At 44.2% G+C, this 15,721-nt stretch overlaps 1 protein-coding gene across 1 annotated transcript in view; it reads right to left on the bottom strand.

Annotated features, from left to right (window-relative positions):
• The window catches only part of TGFB2 (transforming growth factor beta 2), a 118,066-nt gene that overhangs the window by 17,354 nt on the left and 84,991 nt on the right, over positions 1 to 15,721 (bottom strand). Inside the window, exon 3 of the mRNA XM_077339637.1 lies at positions 55 to 187. Coding sequence (XP_077195752.1) covers positions 55 to 187 — 133 coding nt within the window. The remainder of the gene's footprint in view (positions 1 to 54; positions 188 to 15,721) is intronic.

Raw genomic sequence — 15,721 nt, 5'->3', positions numbered from 1 at the left:
AGATTAAAAAGGACTAACACACACACAAACAAAGAGAACGGTATTGTCTGTCACCTCTATGATGGAGCCATTCATGTACAGCGTCAGTTACATCAAAAGATAGCCATTCACCTTCGGCTCTTGTTTTAACTACCTTGCTATCAATGTAACGTTGCATTGGGGATGTTAGGTCTTTGCTTTTGAGAATCTGAAAGAAAGAAGAGAGACAATGTACAGCTTCTGGGCTTTCAGTAATATATTCATAGAAGACCGTTATGTATACACACACACACACACACACCCATTGAATATGTTCAGATATAAAAAACTGGGCAAACAGGGGGAATCAGAATTGGATCCAGGGCCCAGAAATACCTTTGCAAACTTTCTGTCATTCAGGGTAGTTTGGTTCAGACATAATATGAAATCATGATTTATTTTAACTCTGATTAACGTTGAATTTTGGGACGGTCCTTCAGATCATGACCCGTCATGCTCAGGTGTTTCATCGGCTTTTATCGCCTTCAGCCTGGCCAAGTGTCTCTGTAGGCAGACAATGTGTGAAGGCAGAACCAGAGAATCAGCAAGAATGTCCATGTTTGCATGTTACCCCAAGCCACAATTTTAGGATTGATTGTGGTTAGTATACCAGTTTCAAACCTGGTTTATGATACTGGTTTGATGGACCATAGCTAACCATGGTAAGTGGAATGCCCACATTCAGACTATAGTAGCTTGACTAAACCTCAATTTCACATTATGCCTGAATTAAGTTTAAATCGGAGTGAACCGGCTAATAAAGACACCTGAGAGCCATTATTTGTAGACTTCACATATGCAGAATAAGGTAGAAAGGAGATGGCAGAACATCGGGGTGGAAAACAGACTGTACAACATAAGTGAGCTAGAACATAGGGGGGATTTTATTTGCTTGCAAATAAATCAAGATGGGTACCCATGATAGCCTGTCTGTAGCAGCAGAAAAGAGTACACTGGCACCTTAAAGACTAACAAAATTTGTGGTAGAGTATGAGCTTTTGTGAGTCACTACTCACTTCTTCAGATACAGCTAAAATGAATATGCTTGCAAAGGTTTTCTTTGCTTTCTATTTGCAGGTTGTTTTTGACATAGGTAAACATTCTGAACTGTGACTTTGCACAATCCTCCACCTTCAAACTAAAGTGGTACGGTCCAGTCTACTTTCTTAGGTATCTGCTAACACTGTTTCACCTCACTGCCCTTTCACATGTGAACCAATTTTTATATGCAAGGGAAGATCAAAGCACTCCCTTGAGCTGCCCTGGGGCCATAGCTTTATCTTATGGCTCTAATGAAGTTTTGTGGTTCAGATGATTAGGACTGTTTTCACACAAGAGTGACAGTGCTATGATCCAGAAAGAAGAGGCCAGAAGCTACTGCAGGATGCAGTGAAGTGGGTCAAGGATTCTACCACAATCAGACACTGCAGAAGAATAAATGTCCATTTCAGACAGAAGGTACGTTCTACCTTACCTGCGCTAACTTCTTTATTTTGGCTATATGCAAGAAAATGCTAGCTTTTAAAAATCATTTGTTGAGTTCAGTAGGATTTTTGAAACTAAGTATATTGATGTTGCTTCTGCCAGTAGACTGTTAGAATAAATATAATTCATTAACATCTCTCTCAGATGTGGCCAATTCAGCATAACAGATAAGCTGGGATCTAGGAGGCTCATGTTCAAGCTCTTATTCTTCTATGAAGCTCTTTAAGTGATCTTACGCCAGTCTTACGCTGTCAGCTTAACCTACTTCAATGGATTGTTATAATGATAAAATGATGAGGAAGAAAAAATGCTATTCTTTCTTCCTCGATAAAAAGGCAGATTTATCATATACTACATTAGAAAGGTTGTATCATATAGTAACAAATGCTACCAATATGATAAAATGTCCGTAGCTTTCATAGTTTGCCAGCATTATTACTAAAAGCCATAATGTATGGTGGTGTGGCCAAACTGGCTCTCCAGATGTCCATGGATTATAATTAGAAGAAGAGTTGGTTTTTATTTGCTGCTTTTCTCTACCAGGGTGTAAACTGCACGGAGCTTTTATTCCAACCCCAGATCGATTCAGTCCCTGCCCTCTACACAGAATGTGATTTCTGTTTGGATTTTGGGTGATTAAAATTTTCCTTCTGCAGCAAGAAGGATTGATCCGGAGTGACCCTACCTTTATTGTGCGATATCTCAGACTGCTTTTAATCCTGAATATCCAGCTTGGGAAAGAAAGCTCTGTGGTAGAGAACCTCTGATAGGCTACACCTGGTCATGTGACACGCTTGCCTTAAAGGAGAAGCCCCTAATTTCTCTCAACTTCTGTCGGTCCTGGATTTTTCCTCCCTCCTCTGCCTTTTTCGATCCTCTCCCCCTCCCCTCCAAGAAAAGAAAGAGGCTCCCTGCCTAGCTCCTCTTCCCCCCCCCCCTTCAAGAAAAGAAAGAAAGAGGCTTGGCTCCCCCCCACACACACCTTCTGAGCCTCCCTAACCATGTACAGAAGACTTTCCTGTTTCAATGGGGAGGAGGGGGGGAGAAGAAGACCCGAGTTCAAAGCGATCTGAATTCAACTGGACTGACAATGGAATAAACAAAGTAAGTGCAGACTCTGCCCTGGAGTCTCAAAGCAGCTTACAGTCGCCTTCCCTTTTCTCTCCGCACAACAGACACCCTGTGAGGTAGGTGAGGCTGAGAGACAAGCCCAAGATCAGCCAGCTGGCTGTATGTGGTGGAGCAGTTAATCAAACCCATATCACCAGATTAGAAGCCACTGGGCATGTATAAATGACCTGGTCAATGCGATGAATGGAGGAATCTTGGAATGCAGGATTTCAAGGTATGCACTGAAGCTTTCATAGATCTATATATCAGAACTACTGACTTGTTTTGTCTTAAATTTAGTAATGTTCTACATCTCCAATATACAAAACATAACACTTCATTTATTAGCGGGCAGCTTTTCCAAACAACACAATACTTTACAAGTATGTCATAGTAAATGAACTAGAGGCCCGTTGGCCGCCTTTGGAGGTAACGTTTGATGGCTTCAGGCGGCTCTCTTTATCCAAAGTGGACGGGTTGCTGGAGAGGATGAGGGCAACCACCTGCCCCCTTGATCCCTGTCCATCTTGGCTCCTTAAGGGGAGGGATGGATGGATAGGTGAGCAACTCAGGGATATTATTAACTGCTCTCTCCAGTCAGGGGAGTTTCCTGAGGTGCTGAAGGAGGCGATGGTGTGCCCTCTCCTAAAGAAGCCATCTGTGGACCCACATGATCCTGAAAGCTACCGCCCAGTAGCCATTTAGCGTTCCTGGGTAAGGTGGTGGAAAGGGCTGTGGCGGACCAGCTCCTAGCGTTCCTGGAAGATACTTCGGCGCTCGATCCATACCAGTCTGGCTTCCGCCCTGGTCATGGGGTGGAGACTGTGTTGGTCTCCTTGTTGGATGACCTCCGTCGCCAGCTTGACCGAGGTGGCTCTGCTGTGCTAGTTCTTTTAGATCTGTCAGCCGCGTTTGATGTGGTCGATCACGAGCTGCTAGCGAGCCGCCTCGCCGGTACGGGGATAAGGGGTACAGCGTTACGCTGGATACGCTCCTTCCTCCAAAACCGGACACAAAGGGTAGCCGTAGGAAAGGAAGTATCGGGCCCTTACCGGATCCCTTGTGGGGTCCCACAGGGCTCGGTGCTCTCTCCTACATTATTTAACATCTTTATGTGCCCTTTGGCTCAACTGGTACGGAGTTATGGGCTGGGTTGCCACCAGTACGCTGATGACACCCAGCTCTTTCTCCTCATGGATGGCCACCTGGACTCCCCCCCAGATCCATTTGCCAGATGTTTGGAAGCCGTAGCTGGATGGCTCGAGCAGAGTCGCCTGAAACTCAACCCCTCCAAGATGGAGGTTCTGTGGTTGGGCCGTGGGGGGGCAGATCAGGAAGCGCGCTTACCCTTTCTGGCCGGGACGCAACTTAATATCGCATCTCAGGCCAGGAATTTAGGGGTGACCATTGATGCCTCACTAACATTTGAGGCACAGGTTAAACAGGTAGCTAGCCGGGCATTTTTCCATCTTCGCCAGGCTCGGTAACTAGCACCCTATCTGTCCTCCGAACACCTGGCCACAGTGATCCATGCAACGGTCACCTCCAGACTAGATTTCTGTAACTCGCTCTACACCGGCCTGCCTCTGGGCTTGATCCGGAAACTGCAACTCGTCCAAAATGCGGCTGCTAGAATCCTCACAGCTACACCATGGAGGGCTCACATCCAGCCAGTTCTGAGGCAGCTGCACTGGTTACCGGTCGCCTTCCGGATCAGGTTCAAGGTTTTGGTTCTGACCTTCAAGGCCATCCGTGGTTTAGGCCCAGCATATATGAGGGACCGCCTTTCGCCCTATATCCCCCACAGGGCTTTACGCTCTGCGGGGGCTAACCTATTGGTTGTTCCCGGCCCCAAGGAAGCCCGCCTGGCCTCGGCCAGGGCCTTCTCGGTCCTGGCCCCAACCTGGTGGAATGAGCTCCCGGAAGAGCTGAGGGCCCTGCAGGAATTACCAGCATTCCGCAGGGCCTGTAAGACAGAGCTCTTCCGCCAGGCTTATAACTGAGGCTGGGCAGAAAGAAGATCAGCCCCCCCCTCACAAACTGGCGGTAAAGAGTGTCACCCCCCTCCTGTAGTTGAGGATGCGGAGACCAAATGAGTAAGATTAAGCCATCGTTGTTGCCACTATTGTAAATTTATTGGATCTTATTGTTATTTTATGGTTTTAGGGGATGGGGTTATGTAAGCCGTCTCAAGCCTTCGTGGGGAGGCGGGGTATAAATATAATAATAATAATAATAATAATAATAGTAGTAGTAGTAGTAGTAGTAGTAGTAGTAGTAGTAGTAGTAGTAGTAGTAGTAGTAGTAGTATACCCATGCAATACAATTTTTTTCCTTGCTTGTACATATATAAAGTGTGGTTTATGCACTTAGGATGAAAAGCAGAGGGAAACTAGAAGAGGTGTGAAATGACTGAAAACTCTGCTCTCTTAAATTTTGTTGAAAAGAGAAGATACTCATGAAATACACTTGGGGCTATTTTTCTGAAAATAAAACTAGTCTTCTGCAGTGTCTTTTCATTATTTTGTTTTGTTTTGTTTATGTTGCTCATTGATGCACCTCTCCAGGTTTTGGACTGTCTTGTTATGCAATACTTCCCTTTCTGAAAGGAAGTTCTCCAAGGAGCTCAAGATACTCTAACTGCTGTTCCATGCCATCCTCACAAAAATCCCCCTAAAGTGGCTTTGGTTGAGAGGGATTGCAGATTTGAAAGCATGGAGAGGATCTCATTTCGAAACTGGCTGTACAAGCTTCCCAACTGGATTTAGTAGGTGGATGCAGCTCTTGAGCATGCAACGAACTGGTATTGTCTTGTACGCCCCAATAAAACATGCTCCACAAGCAAATAAACAGAATATTAAGACACTAGGGGCAAAGCCTGTTGTATCCAAGAATACAACGGGCGCTAGAGCTTGGCAGTGGGAAGAGGAAGGGGAGGAGTTGTCCAGTCTGTAAGGGCATGGGGTTGAATGTGTGTGTTGTGTGGGAGGTTGTGGTGGCATGGTGGCAAATGAGGGCATGGGTGTGGAGATATGGGTGTCAAGAACCCATGGTTTGCAATATTCATTGAGTGTGGAACAGGACTGACCTTTGGGAATTGAGGCATAGTGGTTACAGATGAGCTTTCCAGAGCCATGTCATCAGATATGTGAAGGGAAAATCAGACTGGAGACTCTTCTTAGGTAAGATGACCAGATTGTCCCACTTTTAGAGGGACATCTGAGGGCATCTGGCAAATTGTACTTATGTTGAAATTAAAATATATATAGTACAATACTATTTTTGCATTCTATGAAAATTTTTGTTGCTCCATATAGACCAAATTTTAATCAAGACCCCCCCCCCCCCCCAGTCAATGGTGTTCCGCTTCACCAATGTTAAAATCTGGTCACCTTATTCTTAGGGTAAGATTACAAGGCAACCAATTCCTCCCTGTTCTGCGTCATTTCCCTTCTTGTGTGAATTAGGCCACAGACACTGAAATGCCCCTCTGCCCTAATACACATGGGGTAGTCACAGTACACAGGTGTCCACTCTGTTCATTCTTTTCCATTTTTTCACTGTTGATAAGGACACCTTAGAGTCAGCGATGGTGCTCTTTGCCGCTGCAGGGCAGGAGCACCGGCTTAAGGCGCTGGCTGCTACGCTGTCTCTGTCACCGGCAGCTTCCAGCATCTTGCTGGAGCTTCGGCAGCAAGACAACTGGGAGGAGCAGAGCCGTTCGCGCGGGCATCTCCTTTTATGGAGCGTGCTCTGCGAGGCTTGTCTCTTTCCCTCCCCAGAGCCAGCCAAGCGAGACATGCTCACATGCTCAATAAAGGCTGTGGCCAATTTGTTGGCAAGGTGATTGTGCCTGCATCTTATTAAGGTGCGATTTGGCCCCTGCAAGGCAAAATGTTATGTGCCCACATGCTTCTTTCATGATTGCTCCTTAGAAGAAGAACGGATTGTTGTAACCTGTTGTTTACTACCCAAAGGAGTCTCACCAAACTGAGAGCCAGTTTGGTGTAGTGGTTAGGAGTGCGGACTTCTAATCTGGCATGCTGGGTTCGATTCTGCACTCCCCCACATACAACCAGCTGGGTGACCTTGGGCTCGCCACGGCACTGATAAAACTGTTCTGACTGAGCAGTGATATCAGGGCTCTCTCAGCCTCACCCACCCCACAGGGTGTCTGTTGTGGGGAGAGGAATGTGAAGGCGACTGTAAGCCGCTTTGAGCCTCCTTCGGGTAGGGAAAAACGGCATATAAGAACCAACTCTTCTTCTTCTTCTTCTTCTTCTTCTTCAAAGCAGTTTACAAACATCTTTTCCCTTTGTCTCCCTACAATAGTCAACCTGTGAGGGATATGGGGCTGTGAGAGGTCTGAGAGAACCGCCGAGAGGTCTGAGAAATGGGCCGCAGTGACCCAGCAGGCCTCAGGTGTCTCAAAGCATTTTCCAATCATCTTCCCCTTCTCTCCCCATAGCAGACTCCCCATGAGGGAGGTGGGATAGAGAGCCTCACATGGAAGCTGGCAACCCTAAGAGGAAGACTGTGCACAGCAATCTTGACCTTTGTAAGGTTTTTTATACTGTTTTTTTATTTGCCAGGCCAAGGTTGAAAAAGTCATTGCAGTTCCCATGTCTCTCCAGCCATTTACTTGTTCACTATTTACAGTTTCAGGCTGTAAATATTTATTTAGATCTTCCTGCACTTTCCAGACTCACAGGTCTGATGCTGGTCTGCCTGTCTGCGCCCCAGAATACAAACAGTTGCTGGTAAGGGCTGGCCATAGCCCATAGCCCAGGAGGGACACACCTGCACCACTCCCTCCCAACTGCAGCCAAAAATGGGTCCTTTGAAGGCTGGACTCTGAGGCATTGTACAGTTTTGAAGTCTAATCTCCAAACCACCAGGAATATTTCCAACCCAGGGGTAGCCAACCTCCAGGTGGGGCCTGAAGAGCTCCTGGAATTACAGCTCACCTGCAGAGTATAAAAATCAGCTCCCCAGGCAGAAAGGGCTACTTTGGACAGGGTTGTGGTAGAGAAAAAACATTTAAGGCCTCCCACAGAGGTTGTTGAATTTAAAGACTTGAGGCCTACTGCACAGGGTTGTTGTGCAGATGAAACAGGAAACAAAAGAAACTCTGCAACAGCATTCAGTTTCGTCTGCAGAATAACGCTGTGCAGTAGGCCTCAAATCTGCAGAGAGTTGCAAAGAAGAAAGATACATGGCTTAGCTGTGTCTAACCCCCAGCCAGGGCAGTATTTTATTTGAGAAGGGGCTTTTCTGTGGCCTCCCTGTCAGCTGTTTGGCAGAGGAGGAAAGTTTACCCCCTCAAAAGGAATGTCTTCAGGCTCCCTTGGGTTGCTCTTGGAAATACCTCCCTTCCCTCAGTCAGGGCCTGTCAAAAGCTCCTTCGCAGCAGGCCTGAAGGCGGGGACGTGACAGTTAGGACAGCCTTGGGGCGAAAAGGGCTGGCGCATCCTGTCCAAGCCTCTGTTCTCATTCCCCTTGGCAGCCCTGCTGACCTCCTTGCCCTGCTGTGGTCAGGAGCAGACTGGCAGCAATGTCTCCTAATTGCCCTGGTCTGTCCAGGGCTTTGCGCCTTCCGATTGGCCCCTCCTCTTGTCAGCCTGGGGCCAAGGGGCCAATTGTTGTCATAATGCCTACAGATCCTACCACAAAGAGGTAAATATAGGTATAGATAAATTTGTCTTCTTTGTGTTTTTCCAGGACTGCAGCTATTGCAGCCATTCACATCTCACAGCAGCTTATCATCCTTGATGAGGTATATGACCAGTTTATGCATCCTCAAATTAGGGCTGTGTCCTGAAGCCCGGACTGTGTTCTATGAGGCTCCATTGGATATCTCCAGGGACTAAGGCATGGGTGGCCAAACTATGGCTCTCCAGATATCCATGGACCACAATTCCCATTATCTGGCAGGGGCTCATGGGAATTGTAGTCCATGGACATCTGGAGAGCCATAGTTTGGCCACCCCTGGACGAAGAAGTAGCATGGGTACTTCAGTAATCATTCCTTTTGATGGGCTTCTGGATTATCAGGATTAATGACTTGGTAGACTTCAAAGGCCATGGAATGAAACAGTGGAACTGTGTGGTTTCTGTGCACAGATGCTGACTGATTTGGTAATCAGTCAGCAAATAGCTGATCGTAACTGTATATCACAACGATGGGGCAATAGTATATTAGCCAATGGTATATTAGTGTATTAGTCTTCCAATTTAAAAAACTGTGAACATGAGCCTGTCAAAGAAACCAAAATCCTAAATGGAATCCCTGAAGCAAAACACCTTGACTGCTGACTTGTAATACAATAATTGCTGGTCTCTGATCAACATAAGCTGGGATTTAACTATAATAATATAGCAATTGTTTCACCACTGAGTTAAAAAAAGCACTTGAGCGATCTTTCCTCCTCCTCTTTGGTAATATTAAATTTCAATATTATGTCCTTCATATCTTTCTTGGTCACCACAATGCATAAAATCTCCTCTTTTTGCTATATCCACATGCTAAAATGTGGTCAGATCTTTCCCTCATCACTAGCCAATTTCCTTTACTTTCACGGACATCCGTTGGGCCAATACAAGATAGTCTTTACTGGTTTTCTATCATTTCAACCAGTATCTCTGTCTATGAAAACCAGTTCCCAGCATTCCTTCAGAGAGGGATGGAACTCTACAGAGGTGAATAGGCTTGATGGTCATTCACCCAAACCATTCCACATTTGCTAGTATGCTGAAGTCAGGATAAAACCTGTACTCCAACCATGTTACTGAGTAGCTAGAGATCCCTCAGTGAAACACTGTGCTCTATGCACTTTCAAGTTTCCTTGCAATATACAAGCCAACTCTCCATACACACCTTGATCATCATGATGATGGACATTTTGCTAGCTGCTAATATTTTTGTGCCAGTTTCACATGAGGAATGCTCTACCTATAAAGCATTAATCACCCAACAATCTTGTGAAATCTGAGCTGCATCCCCATTGTGTAAATGCGGAACAGAAGCTGAGGCCACAAATGCTCTACTGACCCCAGAGCACACACACATATGGAGATTCGAATGGGTAGCCGTGTTGGTCTGAAGTAGCACAATAGAATCAGAGTCCAGTAGCACCTTTAAGACCAACAAAGATTTATTCAGGGCGTGAGCTTTCGAGTGCAAGAAGAGTGCTTGCACTCAAAAGCTCACGCCCTGAATAAATCTTTGTTGGTCTTAAAGGTGCTACTGGACTCTGATTCTATTACACATATGGAGAGTAACTCATAACTGGAAACTTGTGTCTAAGGTACATTGTTGTGGTTGTTAGGTGCGAAGTCGTGTCCGACCCATCGCAACCCCATGGACAATGATCCTCCAGGCCTTCCTGTCCTCTACCATTCCCCGGAGTCCATTTAAGTTTACACCTACTGCTTCAGTGACTCCATCCAGCCACCTCATTCTCTGTCATCCCCTTCTTCTTTTGCCCTCGATCGCTCCCAGCATAAGGCTCTTCTCCAGGGAGTCCTTCCTTCTCATGAGGTGGCCAAAGTATTTGAGTTTCATCTTCAGGATCTGGCCTTCTAAGGAGCAGTCAGGGCTGATCTCCTCTAGGACTGACCGGTTTGTTCGCCTTGCAGTCCAAGGGACTCGCAAGAGTCTTCTCCAGCACCAGAGTTCAAAAACCTCAATTCTTTGACGCTTGGCCTTCCTTATGGTCCAACTTTCACAGCCATACATTGCAATTGGGAATACCATAGCCTTGACTAAACGCACTTTTGTTGGCAGGGTGATGTCTCTGCTTTTTAGGATGCTGTCTAGATTTGCATTAGCTTTCCTCCCCAGGAGCAAGCGTCTTTTAATTTCTTTGCTGCAGTCCCCATCTGCAGTGATCTTGGAGCCCAGGAAAATAAAATCTGTCACTATCTTCATTTCTTCCCCATCTATTTGCCAGGAATTGAGAGGGCCGGATGCCATGATCGTTTTCTTGATGCTGAGTTTCAAGCCAACTTTTACACTCTTCTCCTTCACCCGCATCAACAGGCTCTTTAGTTCCTCTTCACTTTCTGTACTGTACTTCCTGCCTGTAACTTCTGGAGGTTCTCGGTCCACATATTGCTGGAGCCTAGCTTGTAGGATTTTGAGCATAACTTTGCTAGCATGAGAAATGAGTGCAATGGTGTGGTAGTTTGAACATTCTTTGGCATTGCCCTTCTTTGGGATTGGAATGTAAATTGACCTTTTCCAATCCTGAGGCCACTGTTGAGTTTTCCAAATTTGCTGGCATATTGAGTGTAGCACTTTTACTGCATCGTCTTTTAAGATTTTGAATAGTTCAGTTGGAATGCTGTCACCACCACTAGCTTACCACAAGGTACATTGCCCATGCACAAAACTGGTGATGTTGAGTAAGCCCCTGGATATTCTTGTGCGACACATTTGTCATAATTATTATTCTTACTTTTGCTGCTAGGAAGTAAGCCTGAGAGTCTGCCAAAAATTCTCTTCCACAATCAGTTCAGGATCTGAATGACTAGCATCAAGATATATATTCAGTGAAATAAATTCTATTTCAATTTCTCAAGTTTTGGTTGCCACTGGTCAAAAAGAAACACACATGTTCTTCATTTAGTATGTCCCAATTAATTGCAGCTCCAGTTAAAGGATCATAGGTAGGAACAGAGCTAGCAAAACTTCTTCCTTAGGCCTTGGAGCTGCTCTCTGGTGGAGTTAACAGTAAATGGCTAAACGAACACGATATAAACCAGAACTAGGAAATTTCATACATCCTTGTTCTGTGATGCAACAATGCCTGTGCAATCCCACTGTTTTTACAATAAGGTATCATCTGTATTTGACCTGGCCTAAATATTGTAGTTTGCTATTTGAATTAGCATTAGCATGAGGTTTCATACAGTTCTCAATTAGCTTGACAGGGTTGAGTGTAATGCTTTAACATGTTCTACACCTCTCCATATTATAGTACCAAGATACTGGAATTCTATCAATATATGTATAAACATAGAAAGACAGTCCTATTTGCTGAAAAGCTTCTTTCCAGTGCATTTTGCATTAGCACTTTCAGTGATATATTAATTATGGGGGGGGGGGGGGCGGCAATAGGCATTAAGCTGGCGAATATTCTTGTTCCTGCTCTTCCTAAAACTTGACATCCTATGAAGTTGCAAAGGGAAATTGACCCGGAATCCAACAGGGGTCTTTCCTTTGGCTTCGATTAGTTTTGGATTTGGCAGTAATTGAGAGCTGAATGTGGTCCTTATAAACTATTGTACGAGGTGCAGCATACTTGCCAAAATACAAAGGTACATATGACTTGCCAAATGTTTTAAAGCCTGTAGTTCCATGATCTGCTTCCTGAGAAACTGCCAAACACGTTCATCATGCAAGATTGCAAATAAAGCGTACATACTGCACACAGAGCTCAGACCAAATTCCGGCTTGGGTGGAAGTAACACAGCTGCAAGGGATGATATTGGTCCTTAGTCACAATCACATCTGTGGATTGTTCTGTTCTCTGCATTTATGCTTAACTGTGAAATTTGACATGTTTTTAAAGTGGATGTTTCTAGTCCTCATGACTGAAGAGATGAGATTTTAAATATGTGCATAGGGTCCTCTAAAAACAGAAAAACAGGGGACAGTGATGTTGAGATTTTTATGCCCTACAGAGTTACCAATTTTCTTCTTCTCATGGGCATCTCTATGTTAGCCAATATGAACATTAAGCTTTATTTAATTCCTTTTATATTTCCAAGTTGTCTAATAATTAGAGGCACAAAACTGCTTTATGATTATTTTATCTTCTAGATCAGGGAAGAGCCCTCCCCCTATCAATAATACTTCAAAAAAAACTAGAAATCTCTAAGAATTGTTGTTTGTGCTGAGTAAAATTTTATGTGCCTATTAAAATGTCCACTGCCAACTACACAGTCATTTTGCCTGTTTTTGGAATTTATTAATTTGAATATTATCTATTACCTTCTCTTAGGTAGCCAGACAAGAGCATGGGGTGGGTGTGTGGAGTCAGAGTTGGATGGATTGGGTCAGCAATATGTATAGCTACTTACCTATGGTGCTGTTCTGTACCTTGGTGGTAAAACAGAAAATGGAGGAAGTAGTACTCCCAAAAATTTAGCAGCCTCAACTACAACAGTGTTCCTCCATGTGGATCAGATCTCCTGTACTAGCATGCCCAACCTGAAGCCCCAATAGGCTACTGGGAATCACTGTGTATTATTTTCCTTAATCATAACGGCATGAGCTACAGGGACTGCAACTGAGTCAAAGACAAAAGTGCCTTATGAAGGAGTATTTATCCACTTATGTAGCCAAGCAAAAGAACATCTATGAAGCTGGGAAGACAATCAAATGTCTCAAACATCATTTCTGCCTTGTTCACTTTACAGTGATTTAGTATTGTCAAATGAATTGAGAAGCAGCAACAATTTCACCCCAGGAGAACTCTTAAATCTTCAGTGCAATTTCCTGCTGTTTAGGACATTTTTAGATTCTCAAGAACAAAGATGTAATGCAAAACAAACCTTTTCAAAAGGCACTAGTTATTTATTTAGTTGTTACTTGCCATAGGCAAGTTGGGGTTTTTTATTAAGGTATCAGCCACAAAAGCCAAAGCCACAAAAAGCCAGAGTAGTTCATTCTTTTTTGTTCCTAGAGATGCTGTGTTATGCATGACTTTCAATCATTGCTGGCTTTCTTCATTTAGGCATGTCCCATGACCTTCAAATGAACATGCTGTCCATTAGTTGATTGCTAAGCAGAAGTCATCAACGAAGGTCATGTGCATTATAATACAATATAGGCAGTGTTTAGCACAGCCGTACTCATGGCAGGACTTTCCATTGTCTATGGTGGAGAAAGACTTTTCCTTAACAACTCACTGAACAAACATATTAACCACCTTCAAACATCCCCCCACCACCACCCCCCGCAGCAATATTCATACAGCCTTTTTTAGAACTAATCATTCTGTCTTTGTTTAAACAAACGTACTATTTTAGAAGCAGCTAAACCTCTCTAGGAAGAGGTGTGATGGTTTGTGATGGAAATTGCCTGCCAATCAGTGCTGTTCACTGTCCTTTTGCAAATGGCACAAACTACTACCTTAGGGAGCACTCATCAATTAATAGTATATCTGTAACAGTGTATTATGTGTGCTCCCATAGCAACTCAACAGCTTGCTCTATAGGCCTTTATTCCCTTCTACATGAATAATTAATCAATTATGCAGAAATATATTCCAATTAATCAAGCAATTCCCAGAAAGGAGACAGTGGTGTGTGGAACATCGTGATTTGGAGGGATACATGTGCTTGACTCCAAACCTTACTCCTGATGCCAGAAATCAACTTGGGTGAGCTGAGGTGGAGAAAGAGAAGACAATGCTTTCTCACAGTAAACTTTTGTAAAGTCAAGGCAAAAGGAATTTTGACTGCAAATTATGTGTTTCCAAACTCTGAGGCACATGTACAAAAAAGTACAGTTATACAAAAGGGGATCTGCTCAGCATTAAGGCTGTCTATACTATATGAATCACCATTGTCAAAGTGGAGAAGATGTTACTTGTATGTTAAGGAGTTTGTCCCAAATGATCTTCCTTCTCCTCTACAATGTTACCTGATGCTGTGGGACTGTATTCTTAATCACTCCCACACAGGATCTAGCCTTGCTTTATTTTTTTTAACTTGGAGAGTCAGCATACTGGTTAGAAGGTTGGACTAACCTGTATCCTACTCCTAACTCAGCCAAGAAGCTCATTGGGACCGTTTCCACCCTGGAGGCTTTGTCAGGCTGCAAGCTGGAGTTTGAGCTGGGGCAGGTTACCCCACCTCTTCCTGCTCCCACATGGGGGAGCATTTGGCCTGGTGCAGCTCGTCCGCCCCAGATTTGTGCCCCTGAATGGGAGCTGGGGCAGCAAATCTTTCAGTGTTGAAACAGTCCTGGGTGACACTGGACCAATCATTCTCTCTCAGCCTAGTTTGCCTCACAGTGTTCTTGTGAGCATAAAAATGAAGAGAGGAAAGCCATACATGCTTCCTGATCTCTTCCAAAAAAGGATAAGATGAAAATATGACAGAAAAATTCAAGGAGAACCAGTATCACAATGCTGAAGAACTGTGAAAATGAAACAATACTGTCCTCAAAATCTACTTCTGAGCAAGCTCTGTCTTATTGCAGCTGTCAGTGTATTCTGAAGGCTGAAACTATAAAATGTGGTGGATTGTATAAGTGATTCAAAACCACACCAATGAAAGAAGAAATGTGCCTTAAACCTCTTGCCTCCTTGACTCCTTCCATGTAACACAATGTCCCCCTGGGGTCTGAACTGCTGCTGGGCGCTCTCTGCAGCTCAACATTTTCCTCCTTTCCATATCATATAGTACATTCCTCCCTTCCAGCCAACTATCAGGTACCACAGAATGCTAAAGCCTCAGATAACAGTCGTAATAAAACCCAGAATTTCAGCTCCGTTCTTCATGATGCTTTATGATGTGTTACCAAAACATGGCACCGTTTCCATAGGAAGTTATTTGAACATATTATTGTTTTATAGTCTGTAGCTAATAAACTACCATAAAAACAATATCACTGCAACCACTCCAAACAATGGAAACCTTTTTTTGCCCTGCTCCATTTCCCCTCCTGCTCGCCCTAGTTTGCCATGGTGCCTGTTTCTTTTTGGTATGTTGATTCACAAAATAAGAAATGGGGCAAAGGTTGATTTCCAAATACAGAAGCACCTTAATAAAATAAAGATGTGACAAACTCTACAAAAGGCTGCTGAGTAGATAGGTTCAAAGACATTCTCACAACATTTTATCTGATCAAATTTCAATAAATCCTACATTTGGCATCCGTCTTTAAAAACACAACAAGGGATGAGGGTGGGTGCTCAAGTCAGTTTATTTAATCAGTTTATTTTCCTTCCTCCATTCAAAATACTTTTATCCTTCTGATGGTAGTAGAAGAAGAAGAGTTGGTTCTTATAAGCCTCTTTTCCCTACCCGAAGGAGGCTCAAAGCGGCTTACAGTCGCCTTCCCATTCCTCTCCCCACAACAGACACCCTGTGG

This window comes from Paroedura picta, chromosome 1 (genome assembly GCF_049243985.1).
Source record: "Paroedura picta isolate Pp20150507F chromosome 1, Ppicta_v3.0, whole genome shotgun sequence".
In the NCBI taxonomy this organism is placed as follows: Eukaryota; Metazoa; Chordata; class Lepidosauria; order Squamata; family Gekkonidae; genus Paroedura; species Paroedura picta.
Note: the sequence above shows the minus strand (reverse complement) of the source record. Positions and strands in the feature narration are given on the sequence as shown.